At 37.4% G+C, this 15,169-nt stretch overlaps 1 protein-coding gene across 14 annotated transcripts in view; it reads left to right on the top strand.

Annotated features, from left to right (window-relative positions):
- The window catches only part of PTPRM (protein tyrosine phosphatase receptor type M), a 463,481-nt gene that overhangs the window by 414,717 nt on the left and 33,595 nt on the right, over positions 1-15,169 (top strand). For all 14 annotated transcript variants that reach the window (XM_069004459.1, XM_069004462.1, XM_069004458.1 and 11 more), the window contains one exon: positions 13,674-13,771. In XM_069004459.1, coding sequence (XP_068860560.1) covers positions 13,674-13,771 — 98 coding nt within the window. The remainder of the gene's footprint in view (positions 1-13,673; positions 13,772-15,169) is intronic.

Genomic DNA, 15,169 nt, shown 5'->3' with positions numbered 1-15,169 from the left:
GAAACAGCAGATACTCACATGCAAGCTGCATGTCTTCATATATGAAGTACATTCTTTTGTGCATCTCAGACTTTTGAATACTCCCCACAGTTCAGATTGTCTCTGCTTGCTGCAGCATGCAGGGGAGCCGGATCTAAGATGTTTTGTGAAAGTACTTCAGAGCATATCTTAATGACTATAAAAAGTTACTCTTGAAAATAAAACAATTTTAGATACAATGGAGCAGTGTAGCTTTTCAACCTCTTCTTTTTCCTCTGTTGTAAAGCAGATGCTAAATTGCTTTCTGTATTGCTTATTATGGAGACAGACATCAAGTCAAGTTTCAGTCAGGAGGAGTTTTTTAGGAATAAGTTAGAAACTTTTGAAAATAAATATTTACAAGAAAAATGTTTACAGTCTTCACTACCAACAGCATAAACTTGCCACTCTAATAACCCCTTTCATATTCCTTCTCTTTTCTGCAAAATACTTGTCTTTCTTCCACACATAACTGTATGTGCTGTGTGAACATTTTAATAAGGGTTTTCAGAAACAAAAACACATTTTCTTTCAAACTGAAACTTCCCTTTTAGACATCTGAAGCAAAAATAGTGCATTGAATAACAATACCCTTAACTTCCTTGGCATGTTTTTTTTTGGTTTTTTGTCACAAAAAGTTGTCACGACTACAGCAGTCTGGAAGTTCCACACTTCTCTTTACAAAGAAACTCTTCCTTCTATGGTTTTAGCCTCCAGATGAATATTAGCATTCAAAATTACTTCAGGGAGAATTGAATAACAGCAAGGCAAAATAGTTGTCCACAATTTTTCAGTTTTATAGATGCTGTCATTTTTTGCAGGATGTGGGACTGAAAACAGCCAGTCTGTTTTCCTGATAGATATACAAAGTGATTGAATTCTATGTACCTGTATTAATCTTAAGGATTCAACTGTGTTTGATGCTGTTCTTTACTTCTTAATCTTCAAAACATTAAAAAGATGGTTGAGGCCAGCTGTCTTCAGACAGAGAGATGAGCCCATTCTAAGCCCCCCTTTGAAAACGTGAGTCTTTCTAGAACCCCATTCACCTGTTTTGCCATAGTGGTGACAAACGCCAAAGAAGTTACTTTTTTGCCCTGACCCATACATGTACAGAAGTTAGACCCTTTACATATGAACGTGACATCTCCAGGTTACATTGTGAATGGTAAATTCACCTTAGCTCTCTTGCTACCATTACCCACCAAAGACTCGTGATAACAATTATGTTTGAGTATCTGTTAAAAATTGGTACTTTCACTAGTGTTGAGGACAAAAAGGAACTGTGTGTACTAAAAACTGGTAACCATCAAAGTCAAAACTTTTAAAAAGTTGCCACTTTATGGTACATGAGAATACCAGAGTTTCTATCTGCCTCTTCATTTGTAATAGGAGGTTTTAGTGATAACTGTCAGAACAGCTATCTTTCACTATTTTCATGATTTCTGTATTTTCCCATCTTTGTTGCAGTCGGCTGTGTGGTAGTTTTGTTTGTGCAGGGAATGAGACACCCCGTTCAGGTGGAAGGCTGTAAGTGCAGAGCTAGCATAGTTTTCTAATAGATACAAAGTTGACTTAGGCTTTGTTGCAGTGTGTCGTTTCCCTGAATCTTTGTGTATAGACCAAGTGAAACAGGAGCAGTGTTAGAAAGCCGCTGATAGGTTCGTTGCTAGGTGAAGGCACTTGCATTCTTCGCGTGTGACTACATTTTGCATGGAATAGATACCCGCCTTTCATATACCTTTGGAAATTCTCTGAAAGTACAAACAAGCTCTAGATACTATATAAATAATTATTTAATATTTATTTGCCAATATAAATTCCTAAATCCCATGCAGGCTGTTCTTGCACTTGCTTGTCGATGTGGCTTGTGAAACAAGTTTGAGAAAACGATGTTTTTTCTGTAGGGCATTGTCAAAGCCACAGAGGAAGAAAAAGCAGTTCTTCCTATCATCTCCCCCACACAGACTGAGCTGCAGTAAAGCAGACATAAAGGACTTCAGAGCATATATAGATCTTTGTCTCAAACACAAGATATTGGTTTGATTTCTCTGTTGTGAAAATCAGACTAGAAAAGTTACAACAGATCTCTGCATATCAGAATAAAGAAGTAAGAGAAATGAGAGTCTGCAGTAAATAATTAGAGGCAAATCAGGCAAATGGGAATGTTTCAAAGTTGTAATGTAGAAAATAGAAGATTGTGTGAAAAGTAATATATTGGTCCTCTTTAAAAAATGTGGCTATAAAATATATTCTGCAAACAAGGAAGTTATCCTTTTTCTTAAATTCAAAAGCTGAACACGCTGTCCTTGTGAACCAAACACTTTCAGTAAAGAACATTATAAGGGTGACCATCTATTAGTGTTGCTTAGACTCCTAATTGCTATATTATGCACTAGAATCCATTTTTTGTTCGAGGAAGATGTATACAGCATCAGCCTTACAAATTCACCTGCATGTCTATATTTTAGGGGAAGGAAAATTATGAAAAGCTGATGTGTGATGAGAAGTTTTCCATGTTCAACAAAGAATCAGCCATAAATTGGGCTTGATAGGGAAGGTACCTAGCACTCTTGACAGAGTACTGTTAACACACCTGTTAATCAGTGAAGCCTAATGCTAAAGCAGAAAAGAGGCAGAGAAATGCAGTTTGTCAGAAAATCACATAGGCAAAGCATCTTTTTTCTGTGAAGTGTATTTACCAAATGGTCTTCAGCCGTCCGGAGGAAGAATGCTTTTGGGTCTTCTCATCTGCTAGGGAAGAAAAGGAGTGTAGCAAATTTACAAAACAGAATGTATTTCAGAAACAAATGTATCAAGAAAAAAATAAGGCAGGGCTTTTTAGGTTTTTTGGTGTTTGGGGGTTTTGGGGGGGGGTTTTTTGTGGGTGTTTTGGAGGGAGTTGGGGGCTTTTGTTTGTGTGGTTTTTGGTTTTGCTGTTGTTGTTGAGTTTGGGGGTTTTTTTTTGTCTTGTGACCATATCCAAGTCTTTGAAATCTGTCATCTTTTCTCTCTTACATATCCTTTGGTGGCAACTGAAATCTCTATATGGATATGGCCACCAGTGCACATGACAGTCCAGGTGATTTTGAAGCACTACCACTACCTTTGCAAACAAGAAAAGATACAGACTTACTGGATTAATTTCTTTCCCTGTCCATCTTTATCCTTCCATGCAGTTGCATATTCAGATGTAGACTGTGGAGATTCCCTCTGCTGCTGCTAAATCTCATTCTGCTGCAAGCATGCTCATGTATTGTGTCTGTATTAAGCACAAATACATGGCATGTTAGAATGGTATTCCTGGTTTACAGTGTGTATCAAATACTCCAGTCTCCCATAAAATGTAATGAAAAACAGAATTAAAATGTTAACATTGCCCTTTCCTACTTGAGGTGGTGAAAATAACCAGGTGGTCCCCAAAAATAACAATAAATAATAGTGCTGAATTTTTTGTGATGCAGATTTGATTTTTAACCATAATTACCTTGACATTAAAAGGAAAAATATCCAATACACATTTATTTCTATTACTTTTGTATATATCTTGATCTGACTAATAGTTGTTTGATACTGACTATTTCTGTGAGGAAGGAATAAATGTACTAGTGTTCTCTATCCTTAAATATAAATTTACATTGTGAGTGATACGTCTCACTCATGAGATACTTACCAGGACAATAAATTATGACAGAGGTTTTTTCTAGCATTTTTACTTATGCTTTAATGTAGACTAAATTATCTTGTTTGTTCATGTAGGTAAAGTGTTCATGTTAATGCACTTAAACTCCCAGTAAAAGTTTAAAAAATACAGCTTCTGAATATCTTATTCACATGCATGGGCAACATTCTTTCACAATAAGGTCCTTGGGGAAAAATAAAAGAAACAAGTAGCCAAAATGAACTCATATTTTTGAGCTAGAGAATAGTGATGATTTTATTACATCCTGATGCTTATGATTGACTCAACATGGAAATAGAAAGTAGAAATGCAAAAAACTAATTAGGTTCTTTTGTCCGTTCCCTAAGGAACCTTCTACTGAAGGGGATAAAATGATCTTAAACTTCTCATCCATCATCAAAATTGATTCTGCATTACAAGTTGATATGAAGAACCCAGTCCAACAAGTCAATTACTTAAGATTTTTGTTTTGGAAATGTTAGATGCAGCATGTTTTTTACCAAAAAAAATCTGTATGTGTTAGTCTTTCCAAGCTCAGATGAGCTATTTAGAATGAGTGATTAATAGGTATTCATATTTCCATGATGCAAATCACGCTTATTGAAAAGAATGCACAAATTAGAAACAAAAGCAGCTTTCTTAGTGGAAAACACTGATTCAGCAACTGAAACTTACTGTTGGACTGCTTTCACAAAGACAGTTCAGTCTGAACCATGGTCTCAAGCCTCCTGGAATAAGCCTTCAGTCAGAGCTGTGACCTCAGGCAGAGAGCCAACACCTCTTGTTGCTGTTCCATCTGAATATGTTTATACCTGTATCTCAGGTTCCCAGATGAGTCACCTATCATTCTTCCAAGATGCTTGACTGTAATTAAACAATTAAAATGTCTGTAGGACATAGAGAGAAAGAAGGTCCATGTGTGAGTGAGACCTACTTCTCTGTAGCCAGTACACTCCACCAGAAAATACATCAAGGCCCCTAATTACAATTGCATTATTTAAAGCTTTTCTGTTTCATAGAAGAAAAAACTGAAGTGCACTCCCTGCAAGCCACTGTCCAGCAGTGCAGTCTTAAAAGCTGCACGGTAAAGATTCAAGGCTCTGGCATTATTCAGGTATCCCACATAACTCTAGGGAATTTTTAAGCCCCATGAGCGTTACATGTAATTCAGAATTTGGAAGATATTGGATTTACCCAGTCTGAGAAAATGTTAATGAGAGGAACAGACCATTTAACATCTCTGCTCTGGGGCAAGCAAATTTTATGAAAGAAAGAGTTACTCTGTTACACTGGATGAATGACATTAAACTACAACTACACTGTTTTGATGGGGTGGGGTTTTTTTTTGTTTTTTTCCTGCAGTTAAGATCTGAAAAAGCAGCTTTCTTGAGTGGCATAAGGATACATATGAGCATTAGGACAGTAGTACTATGTACACATATGTACACAGCTTTTATTGCATTCAGCTTTGTCTCATCTCAGGCTAACTGTTTAAATCTGGACAATTTCTGATGCTGCCAGTTCCTCTGTTACCAGTCAGCAGTACTTCTGTGAGCAGTCAAAAGGTGTTGTGGAAATGTGCTATTTATTCTTTGGGAAACCATATGACATTTTCATTTTTTTTCGTTCAAATAGAACAAACTGAGCTTGTATTGGAAATCTAGCCATGGAGAAATGTCAATCAATAAGTGTGTAACACTTTATTAGATGGAAACTTAGCTGGCAGCATTAGCTGTAGTATTATAAAAACGTCTTAAATAGCACCTGTCAAGAGTGCACAAATAAAGTGTGGTCTCAGACTTTAAAATAAGTGGAGCAATGACTTGTTTCTGAACATGGTGGAAATACTAACATGGAACAGGAACATGTAAGATTTTTCAGGAATGGTAGAAGTGGTCGTGTTGTGGTTGCTGTATATTGTACCGAGACTGTTCAGTTCATTCAAACTCTACCTTGCTTCTGTTGTCTTTCAAGGTGTGTTTGGCTTCTTGTAACTGTGAGGGGCATGAACACCTTTTGTGTATTCATGGGCATCTAATAAGTGATGCACTTGTGCTACAGTGGAGCTCCAGTCCCGGACTGGGATTTCTGCATGGTACCATAATGCAGACAAAATAATGCATTGAGATGGGTGCTGTTCCAGCCCAGTTAGATCTGTATCAATAGAGAAAAGAAAATGCCATATGATATTCCAGAGAATAAATACCACATCCCCCCATATGACTAGCCACAGAATCACTGCAAAATAGGATCAGAGGAAATGCCAGCAAGAGAAATGATCCAGCCCTAGCCTACAGTTGATGTCTATGTGAATATACATACAATTAGAAAATATGCATTTTCAAACTTATTATCTAGTTTTATGAAATGAGCAATTTTAAAGAAGAAAATCTCTGGAGTAATCAGTTTTGTCATTGCTCAAAGGATATGTATTTTTAAGTATCGCTATATTAAACTGGGAGTTCCGAATGGTGTTCTGCGTTAGTGGTTTTTTATTTTAGCTATCTGTGAAACACTTGCATTTTTTCGTAAAACAGTGGGACTCTGGCTCCCCACTACTATACATTGTAAATAGCAGTGTTTTTATTTTCTTTTTATTTTTGGAAATAGATGGAGAATTTACAGGTCAGTCTTACCCTCTTCTTATTCCTGTGAGAGGTCTAGTGCTGACTCCTTAAATATAGGAGTAGGTGGTATAGAAAGCCAGCCAAAGCACTGGTCAGTGTCGTGGGAGCTATACATAAAATTTCCACATGCTCCTCAGTCACTTAGTAATCTAAGCCTTGTTGAAAGCTAATGGGACTTGAAAGCACTTTGAACGTTTCATTTTGTGAAAGCCAATTTTCACATACAGCAGTGTGCAGGCAGCAGGGCTGGCTGACTGGCTAGCTTGATGCAGGTAGGATTCAGTGTGTGCTTGAAAATCAGCCAATTACTATTCACTGTGCTATCCCTTGGCTGGTAATGAGAGAAAGCTGTGTTTTTCCAGAGCAAAGGATACAGTAGAAAGCCTCTGTGTTGCCAGTAGCTGCACTGGGCAGGATTTGTCCCAATAAAGCATTTCAGCTTGCTTTATAAGCAGCGCTTTCCGGAAATGTCAAGCTAACAGGATTCAGTCAGGTCTGGTTTTTATTGACAATCCATCTAAGTAAGGAAATAATGAAAAGCACATTGTAAATTCGTATCTCCATCCTGATTAACTCACTTGAGTATAGCTGAGGTGACTTACTGTGGAACAGTGTTGCTGCATACTGTTTTCTTGGGGCACTGTAAGGCGGTATCATTGCAAAAGGCCAAAAGAAGAAATGATAGACTGGCTGCAACTCAGATATATTTGATATGCATGGTATGTTCTGAAGCCTGGGTTAAAACTAGTGTTAGGAGAAAACAAGCAATTTTATTTCCTTGTGAATTAAGTTCTAGTAGAATTTTTGCTTACAAAATGATACCTTTTCTTACCTGACTATGAGTTCATTACTGCCTCTGCAAGCAAGTGGCTTCTCTCTTTGCCATCTCTGAATCTACTACAATGGAAGAATTGTTAAAATAAGGTCTAAGACTGGGGCAGAGTATTTTGCCATACCTCACATGAGAGTAGCATAGCCTCAGGCTTCCTTGCTGGTCTAACATACCTATAGGGAACCAGCCTTGTTGGTAAGTCATCCACAACTTCGTTTATTTATATTTTTTCCAAGGCAAGAGACATTTGCAGGAAGATTTTATCAGGAAATCCAGTATAGCTGTATAATTACAATATAGCCCTGCTGAAGATTATGTAATAATTAATACTTATAAGGCTGAAGTTAGAAAGTGCTTTTCAAATGTCATCACACTCAACATTGGAATTAAATATGAATTCAAATGAAATAACGGGATAAAAGTAAAAACCTTTTTTCAGCTCATTACAGGGGTTTTATTTATTTCATTGAGATTCTTTAGTGCATAAAATGTGTATGACAGCTAGAAACTAGCAATTAATAAATAACACTGAAGCATTAGTGGCCAAGTTTTGCCAGTACAAATGTCTGTTGCTTTTTAGTGTGCTAATTGTTACCGTGGTAGGCCTGGAGGAGACTACAGTAAAAGTGGACAGGTGAGTGGCACTGAGGGTACCTTTTACCCTCAGTGCTGTTGTAGTTCCTGGAACAGACTTGGGAGGACTTTATTAAAGCATTTAGAAGACTTCCAGGCTATGTGACCTCATTATTTTCTTGAGACCTAAAAACACAAAAGACTGATCTATATGCATTTTGATAGCTAGTGGTGAGCATTAGGCCCATATGGTGTAGTGATACCTTGACTACAGCTCTATCTCAGATACCAAAATTGTTCATATAATAGGAACACACATACTGTGCCTATGAAAATGCTCTTGCATAAACCTTTACAGTTAATTCAAGTGTATATGTTACAGTAAAAAACAAATGTCTAAACCTATTTTGAGAGAGAAAAGACTGCATAATCTTTGCCTGAGTTTCTGAAGTTTTTACAGCAGAGTTTTGTTCTGGACTTCATGGAGGCATTAAACCCTTAAGAACTTTTGGAAGCATGAATGAAAGTTCAAGGCATGCTACCACAACTATTCAACAGGCATATGGTGAAGACTGCTCCTGACAAATCAGATTATCAGCAATTGAGCAGATCTTCAAAGTACCTTCCACTCAGAAACCAGCTCATTTGGGAAGGTGAAGATGATTCAGCAACAGCTGTACTGCTGTGTGGCCATGGAATTATAAAAAAATACTGAAGCAGCAGTTTATCTTGCGAGTTGTCTAAGTCAGCACAACTGGGATCTGTACCTTTTCTTTATAGTAAGCTGACTATTTTAGGTAGAAAGATGAAGATAGGTTACTTTAGGAAAAAGTAGAATTCAATCTTAAGACTCCTTAGCCTACACCTGGTCACCTAAGGAGGTGTCCAGGTTTGCAAAGCTGCTGACCAGCGATGAGCTTCCCATGAGGTAATTGGGAGACTAACAGAAGTGAACAGTCATGAAAACTTGGTCACATAATGATGCACCTGCAAATTCCTGTTGGTAAAATCTTGGGCACATTCCCTTATTGAGTAGGGAAAAAATGTATTCCAGTTACGAGAGATGTTCCCTTGCCTGCAGTCAGAGGTATTTATAGTGTAAAGTGACTACTAGCTGCAGTTTATTACATACCTTTTTCTGAAGGGGTTTACCTCCAAATTCTAGTATGGTTAAAAGAGCAAATAACATGTGCTTATGGATTATCAGATCTCTGGACTGGCAGTGCAAGTTTGAAATTTTGCTTCCTCCTGTGAAATAAGTTATCCTACTAACAGCTACATCTGTCCCAAGAGGTTTATTAGGAAAACAAGAGTTCTTGTACATTTTAATCTACTAGCTTGTTGTCTCCTCCCCCAATATTTTATTCCCCTCTGGTTTTATGCTTTTGAGTGTATTTTAGACCATTTCTGCTACTAGTGGGTTTGGAGGTTTTTGACACTGTAGTTTCAAAGGGAATCATTGCTTTTGGGCTTTTGTTGCTATTGTTGTTGCCATGCAGCCATATCTCTGAGTAAGAAAACACTCACTGTATCTCAAGTTCATTTTGAAGGGAACATACATAGTAAAAGAATGAGGGCTAAAATGCAGCTCCTGAGTAGGCATGTTAGCTTAGTGTCTTTCAGTAGTCAAGCTGTAGGCAGTCACAGCAGCAAGCAGCAGTAAAAAGTGGAGGCAGTTATCATTGCTACCAGAAACTGCCGTAACCAGTAGATGAAGGGACCATTTTATAATCACCTCCTCATGCGATGTGGTTGTGTCTACTCACTGTAAGGGGTATTTTTGCTCTCTTTTCAAGATGGAATTTAACTGCTGCAGGTGTAAGTCTTGCATCTTATCAGTCCCCTGCCTCGATCAGCACATATTTATGGCTCCCACTGCCCATGCACTGTCCCTGGGGAACCTTTGGAGCTTAAGGGTATCTGTTCATTTTCTGCATATTTCTAGCTTTAATATCTATCACTGAGCTTGGTCTCAGGTGGACCAAATGTTAGCTTGTGGATTTGACACTCTATGCTAGAAAAATATTTTAGAAGCTATTTGTTCTTTGTCTAAGCTGCTTGCTTTTCTAGAAATTGAAAAATGACCCATAGATTTAAAAGTCCTGTGTGAGTAAGTGCTGCATATGCTTCAGGATTCAGGCTTTACTTGTTTATTTGTGTGCTTGCTTTATTCCTTACATCTGAATATGTTTTCCTATATTCTGGGCTAGTTCATCACATTCAAATTGATCACATACCCCAGTAGCAATACCAGTTGTTAGAAGTGGGTCTCACAATAGCAAGCAGAAATAGAGGCTCTAGAAAACTCTGGTTACAAAAGCAGCTTTAAGGAGTCTAAACCATTCTTAAAAGCTGTGTGATGTTCCATTTCCTAATATGATTTTGTTCCCAGAGCAGCAACTAACTACTGCTGGTAATAGAACCAATGGTTGTAATATATACAACCAATCGTTTCTGTTGAGTTTTTCAATAATACATTTAATTAGCTAGGGCTTTGGAGGGTTGATTTCTTTTCTTATTTTCCTTTGCTTTTCATCTTCTGGTTGCAGTATGTTGCTGATCTCTTCTTTTCACAGCAGAGATCTTTGATACCAAGTACTGTATTGCGGAGCTAATGGGGTGCGCTGCAGGCTTTCTGTCGGGTCGCACAGTACCTTCTCTTCAGACCTTCTCCTCCTGCAAGGGGGCAACTGCTGAGAATAACCTTTCTGCCTATTGTGCACACATCTGTTAAATTGATGCTTAGAACAATTATAGGCTCTTTTTCCCCCTACCACAAGTCTCTGGAATCAAATTGTTCCATTCTTCAGGACAATAAATCCCACAACCCTATCTAGCCTCTAATGCTTTTCAATTCTCGTTGGAGACAAGTAATAATTTATTCATATGTCAGAAAATACTTTTTAAAATGCCAAGAACAAAAGAAAAATGGGGTATAGAAAAATTACTTTCTGTGACTTTAAGGTAGGTTTTGGGGTGGGGTTTTTTCTTTTGGTGTCCTGAATGTGAAAGAGGTTTGGAGGCTACATGTAAGAATTGGAGTGGAAAAGCAAGAAAGCATGTGAGAATATAAAAGGAGAGTAGGAAATCCTGCAAGCATTTCTAATTATGATTGTCTTATTTAGATAGTAAGATTGAGAAGAGCATACTCTGCACTGCAGAATAGGACATTTCTTCTAGAAGTACACTTGGAATCAAGCTTGAAAGACTTGTCATAGGTCAGCTCTTTCTCTAGCCTGCAAAAAGCCATTACTTTCCCTAAAGATTTTTTTAATAATTTATTATCTTTTTTTCTTTATAGAGAATGAAAAATTCAAAATCTACAGGCATATAGTAGTGTTTAGGATCTCTTCCCAGTTGTAATTTGTGATTTCTGGATTTGAAATGTAGGAATCTTTAAATCACAACACAAATTGCAGCCTGTAGGGGAAGAAAAATCAGGATTCAATTGTTGCAGGTTATCCCAGAGCTGTCAAAAAGAAATTACTGTTTCAGTGTAGGGCCCAACTGTCTTTTATCTCAAGTGAATCTGTGGGAAAGAAAACTGAATTAATACATAAAGAAACTTGGTACATCGCACCTCAGTTCCTCAAGGATTCTGGCTTCTTGCAAGGGGATGAGACCTGTGTAGACAGAAGATCTTTTCTTACCTCTCCTGCAGCATTACCAAAAATACACTCAGATCAAATTTCTTGAAACATTGCACAGTCCCATGGAGACAATGCAGTGGAGCCATCTAGATTTTCCCCATTAAACCAGGATTCTTGAAGCAATAGTGCTGTTACTTTTTTGTCCTTGATCAAGCGTAATGTTAATAATGTGTCATGAACTTGAAGACTTCTTCCAGGACACTACTCTGTGGAAAACCACGTTTCCCTCATCCTACTTTTAGCTAAGCTCCTTGAAAGATAACAGCAGTAGTAATTTAGCTATATACTTGTTTCAGATTTGAGAGGAAGGAAGAAGCTATACAGAGATAGTATTTTCCTACAGTGAGTAGAATACTCTGCATCCTTATATCAGTAGGAGAGGCTGGCACAAAACCTTTCCAGTGCTGTCATGACTTTAATTGCTAAAGAATTAACATTGAATCCTAGAATATTAAAACAGAAACAAGCTAAACTTTCACTATAATATATACTAATTATATTACTGTGACATTCAAAATTACACTTGGGCCATGACTGTATTACATATCCAGGACACTTAGGTAGAAGTAAAATACTTGGTGTAAATTTCCATATGATGGAGAGCGATTAAACTTCTGTTGTAATTCAGAATGAAATCTCACAAGAGTATCACCTGTTCTGTGCTGTTAATTAAAAGAAGAAAAGGAAGGTGTTCAGTTTTGTAGCCATAACATCAGCTTGAATTTAGTAATTTCAAAAACTGTAGTTTTAGATTCTGCTGTTAATTCTATTCTTAAGACCTTTTGACATTTCTCGTGTTCTAACAGTCAGAGCTTCCTGTTGTTTTAAATGTTTTTTCTCCTGGTACATGAACAACTAAAACAATTCAAGGAAACCTGTAAGGAAACCAAAACCATAACAAAACCTATGAAACTCATAATATATACGTCATTTTTAAAGACAGATAAAATAAGGGGGAGAATGTGTAGCTTCTTTAAATGTAAATAAATACAAATTTTTAAAAATTCAAGGGTTGTGGTCTATTACCATCCTTTCTCTTAAATTTCAGATTTAAGTAAGTTACATCATAACTGTGATGTTATTTGCCTAGTGAGTTGGTTTTGGCTTGCCTATAGTATCATAGAGTCACAAAGTCACAGAATGGTTTGGGATGGAAGGGATCTTTAAATACCATCTGGTCCAAGCCCTCTGCCATGACAATATAGTAATAATATATTACTACTATTTTCTACTAAATACTTGATTTCACAGTGAAGATTTTATTTTCAAACAGAGCTCAAAGAACCAAAACATGGGTGCCAAACTGCTCACATCTCTCAATGTATGGTTTTGTAATGCTTGAAGTGTTGGCTTCTTTGCTAGAGGAACATTTAGGCCAATGCATTATCCATTTGTTCTCCAATTATCTGATTTAAGTCATTCCTCTAAATAAGCCCCTAATTGTTTACTGCAGTGTGACAGTTCAGTAATGGATTCAGTATGGATGTTAAGCTTATCGTTTATATTGTTTACTCTTATTGGCTCAGTGATTTTAAAGCACTGGTTTAAAATTGGGGTGGCACACTGAGAATTATGGGTAAGACATGTTGGCTACAAACAGACAGGACCAGGTACACACAAACAGATGTGTTTTTTCTCAACATTTTACATTTCTGTAGCACTTCCTGTGAGCTGGTACCCAGCTTCAGCATGATGCTGGAGGGCAGCCCTGTGTGTTCATGAACAGAAGCACGCAGGTTGTTGGGGAAAACACTGCAGAGGACACGCTCCCATGGCATGTCAGATTCCTTTGCTGCTTTCCCCACTGTTTTGCAAAGTGATATACTGCAGCAAAAAAACTGTAACTTCTGTCTCACTTCAGGAACTACAATTTAGGAGCTGAGCTAATTTGATGGATAGTGTATACTAGGAAAAATATTAGAAACTAGGAAAGGGCACATAGTCCACTGAGGCTCATTTCATTCCAAATACACCTTCCCTAGGTTATCATCCAATTGCTAAAAGAAAGAGTGATGTTATCCATTTTTTATAATTCCACTTCTGGGTGTTATGGAGATAAATACCTAACTGCTGGAGAACTAACTTTCTTTCAGAACACTATTTCAGGAGAAAAATACTTAAATGCAGATAGGTAGGATGACAGGAAAGAAATTGACCGACCCTAAATGAAAAATATGATGATAGTGATATGAATATATGTGTTTAGTCACAGTTTCACAAAGTTCCCCAGAGACAAGCTTCCAATCATGAGACTTTCAGATGGTAACCTTTCGTTTGATTTATTGTTTCAGGACCAATGCAGGAGACAATATATGACTTCTGGAGAATGGTATGGCATGAAAACACAGCCAGCATAATCATGGTTACTAATCTCGTAGAAGTGGGAAGGGTAAGTGATTTTTGTACTTAAAAAAATGAAAGACATCCAAGATGTTTGCTTTTTGAAATTAAATAACAGACCAACAAGGTGCTTACATACTAAGTGTAGCACATAAAATATGTATGACTGCCTGTGCTGAGAGGTTCATTATCAATTATTTTTAAACATGCCTCGGATGCTTGGCTTTGATAACCTTAGCACAATGAAAAAGTAACTGATAAAGCTGCATTCTGTACAGCAGAGTCTGCAAAGACTGACAAAGAGGGGAGGTATCATATAATTCTTTGTACATATCTCAGATATATGATTTCTCTTAAGAAAATCAGTGAATTTGTTGCAGAACAAGGTACAGAATCATCTCTATTTTTTTTAAGGGAGACTAAGGGGGAGTCATTCTGAAACAGATGTCTGAGAAATGTAGTTAAACTATGAAATTGCTTCTTGGTATATTTGTCTAAATCGATCCGGTTTGTTTGGCTTTTCCTTCCTGTAAGCCTTCTGGATGAAAACAGAAAAAATTACACATTTGTGCACTGTTCCTTGATCAGGAGGTTATGTTCGGGTAAAGGAAAGCTTGAGTTACCTGATTGATACTGTGTACTTCTCTTTCTTAGCTTGATAACTTCTGAAGTAGGCCTCCTACTCTAGTCTTTATGGCTAATTTTGTTTTCAACAAGTATTGAATTGAACCTTTTTCTTTGTTCCTCACAACTGTCAATAACTGAGTCTTTTCATTTACTGTTTTGTCTGTACACTGCTGTCTTAGGTCTCATCTGGGATGTTTTTTCAAGAAAATTTGCTTGGGAATTTGGCATATAGCTTTCATTTGGTATGAAAAAACCCCCACTGCTTTTATGGGAACTACTGCAATTACTGTAAATCGAAGTGTTGAAATAAGAAGTCAAATGCACACATCCCAGTTTGAGCAGCACGGTTTTAAGAGATGTTTTAATTTCACACTGGTGGAGTGTCTGATAGCCCCTCTGCCCTGTGGCATTTGCATTAGGAGAGAGAGAGCACTGTTTATGTGGTGTGAGTTAAAGTCCTTTTTAGCAAGTCCAGTTTTGCAATCTCAGTTTATTCTGCCGTACGTCCTTTGTGAACTGGTAATATAAATCCTAACATGTAGATATCTGTGTGCTCAAGCCTGCTAACAGATCAGGTGCCAGTACTATTTTTAGATATAAAAAAGATGGAGATTGTGACTGCAATTAACACCTGCTGCAGGAACACATGTACAACTAATTGCAGAGGCAAAGAGGGATCATGGAGACCACTTTAAAAATGCAGTCCCTTGAGTGAGGAAGAAGGTAGAAATAGCTGGATGGTCACGTATCAATTCAAAAAGGATGGATTTGTAAGAGTAGGAAGCTCTCCAGCAAACCTCTTTGTTAAAGCTTTATGCAC

Source organism: Aphelocoma coerulescens, chromosome 2 (genome assembly GCF_041296385.1).
Source record: "Aphelocoma coerulescens isolate FSJ_1873_10779 chromosome 2, UR_Acoe_1.0, whole genome shotgun sequence".
Lineage (NCBI taxonomy): Eukaryota > Metazoa > Chordata > Aves > Passeriformes > Corvidae > Aphelocoma > Aphelocoma coerulescens.
The sequence above is the reverse complement of the archived record's forward strand: the minus strand, read 5'-3'. Positions and strand labels throughout refer to the sequence as shown.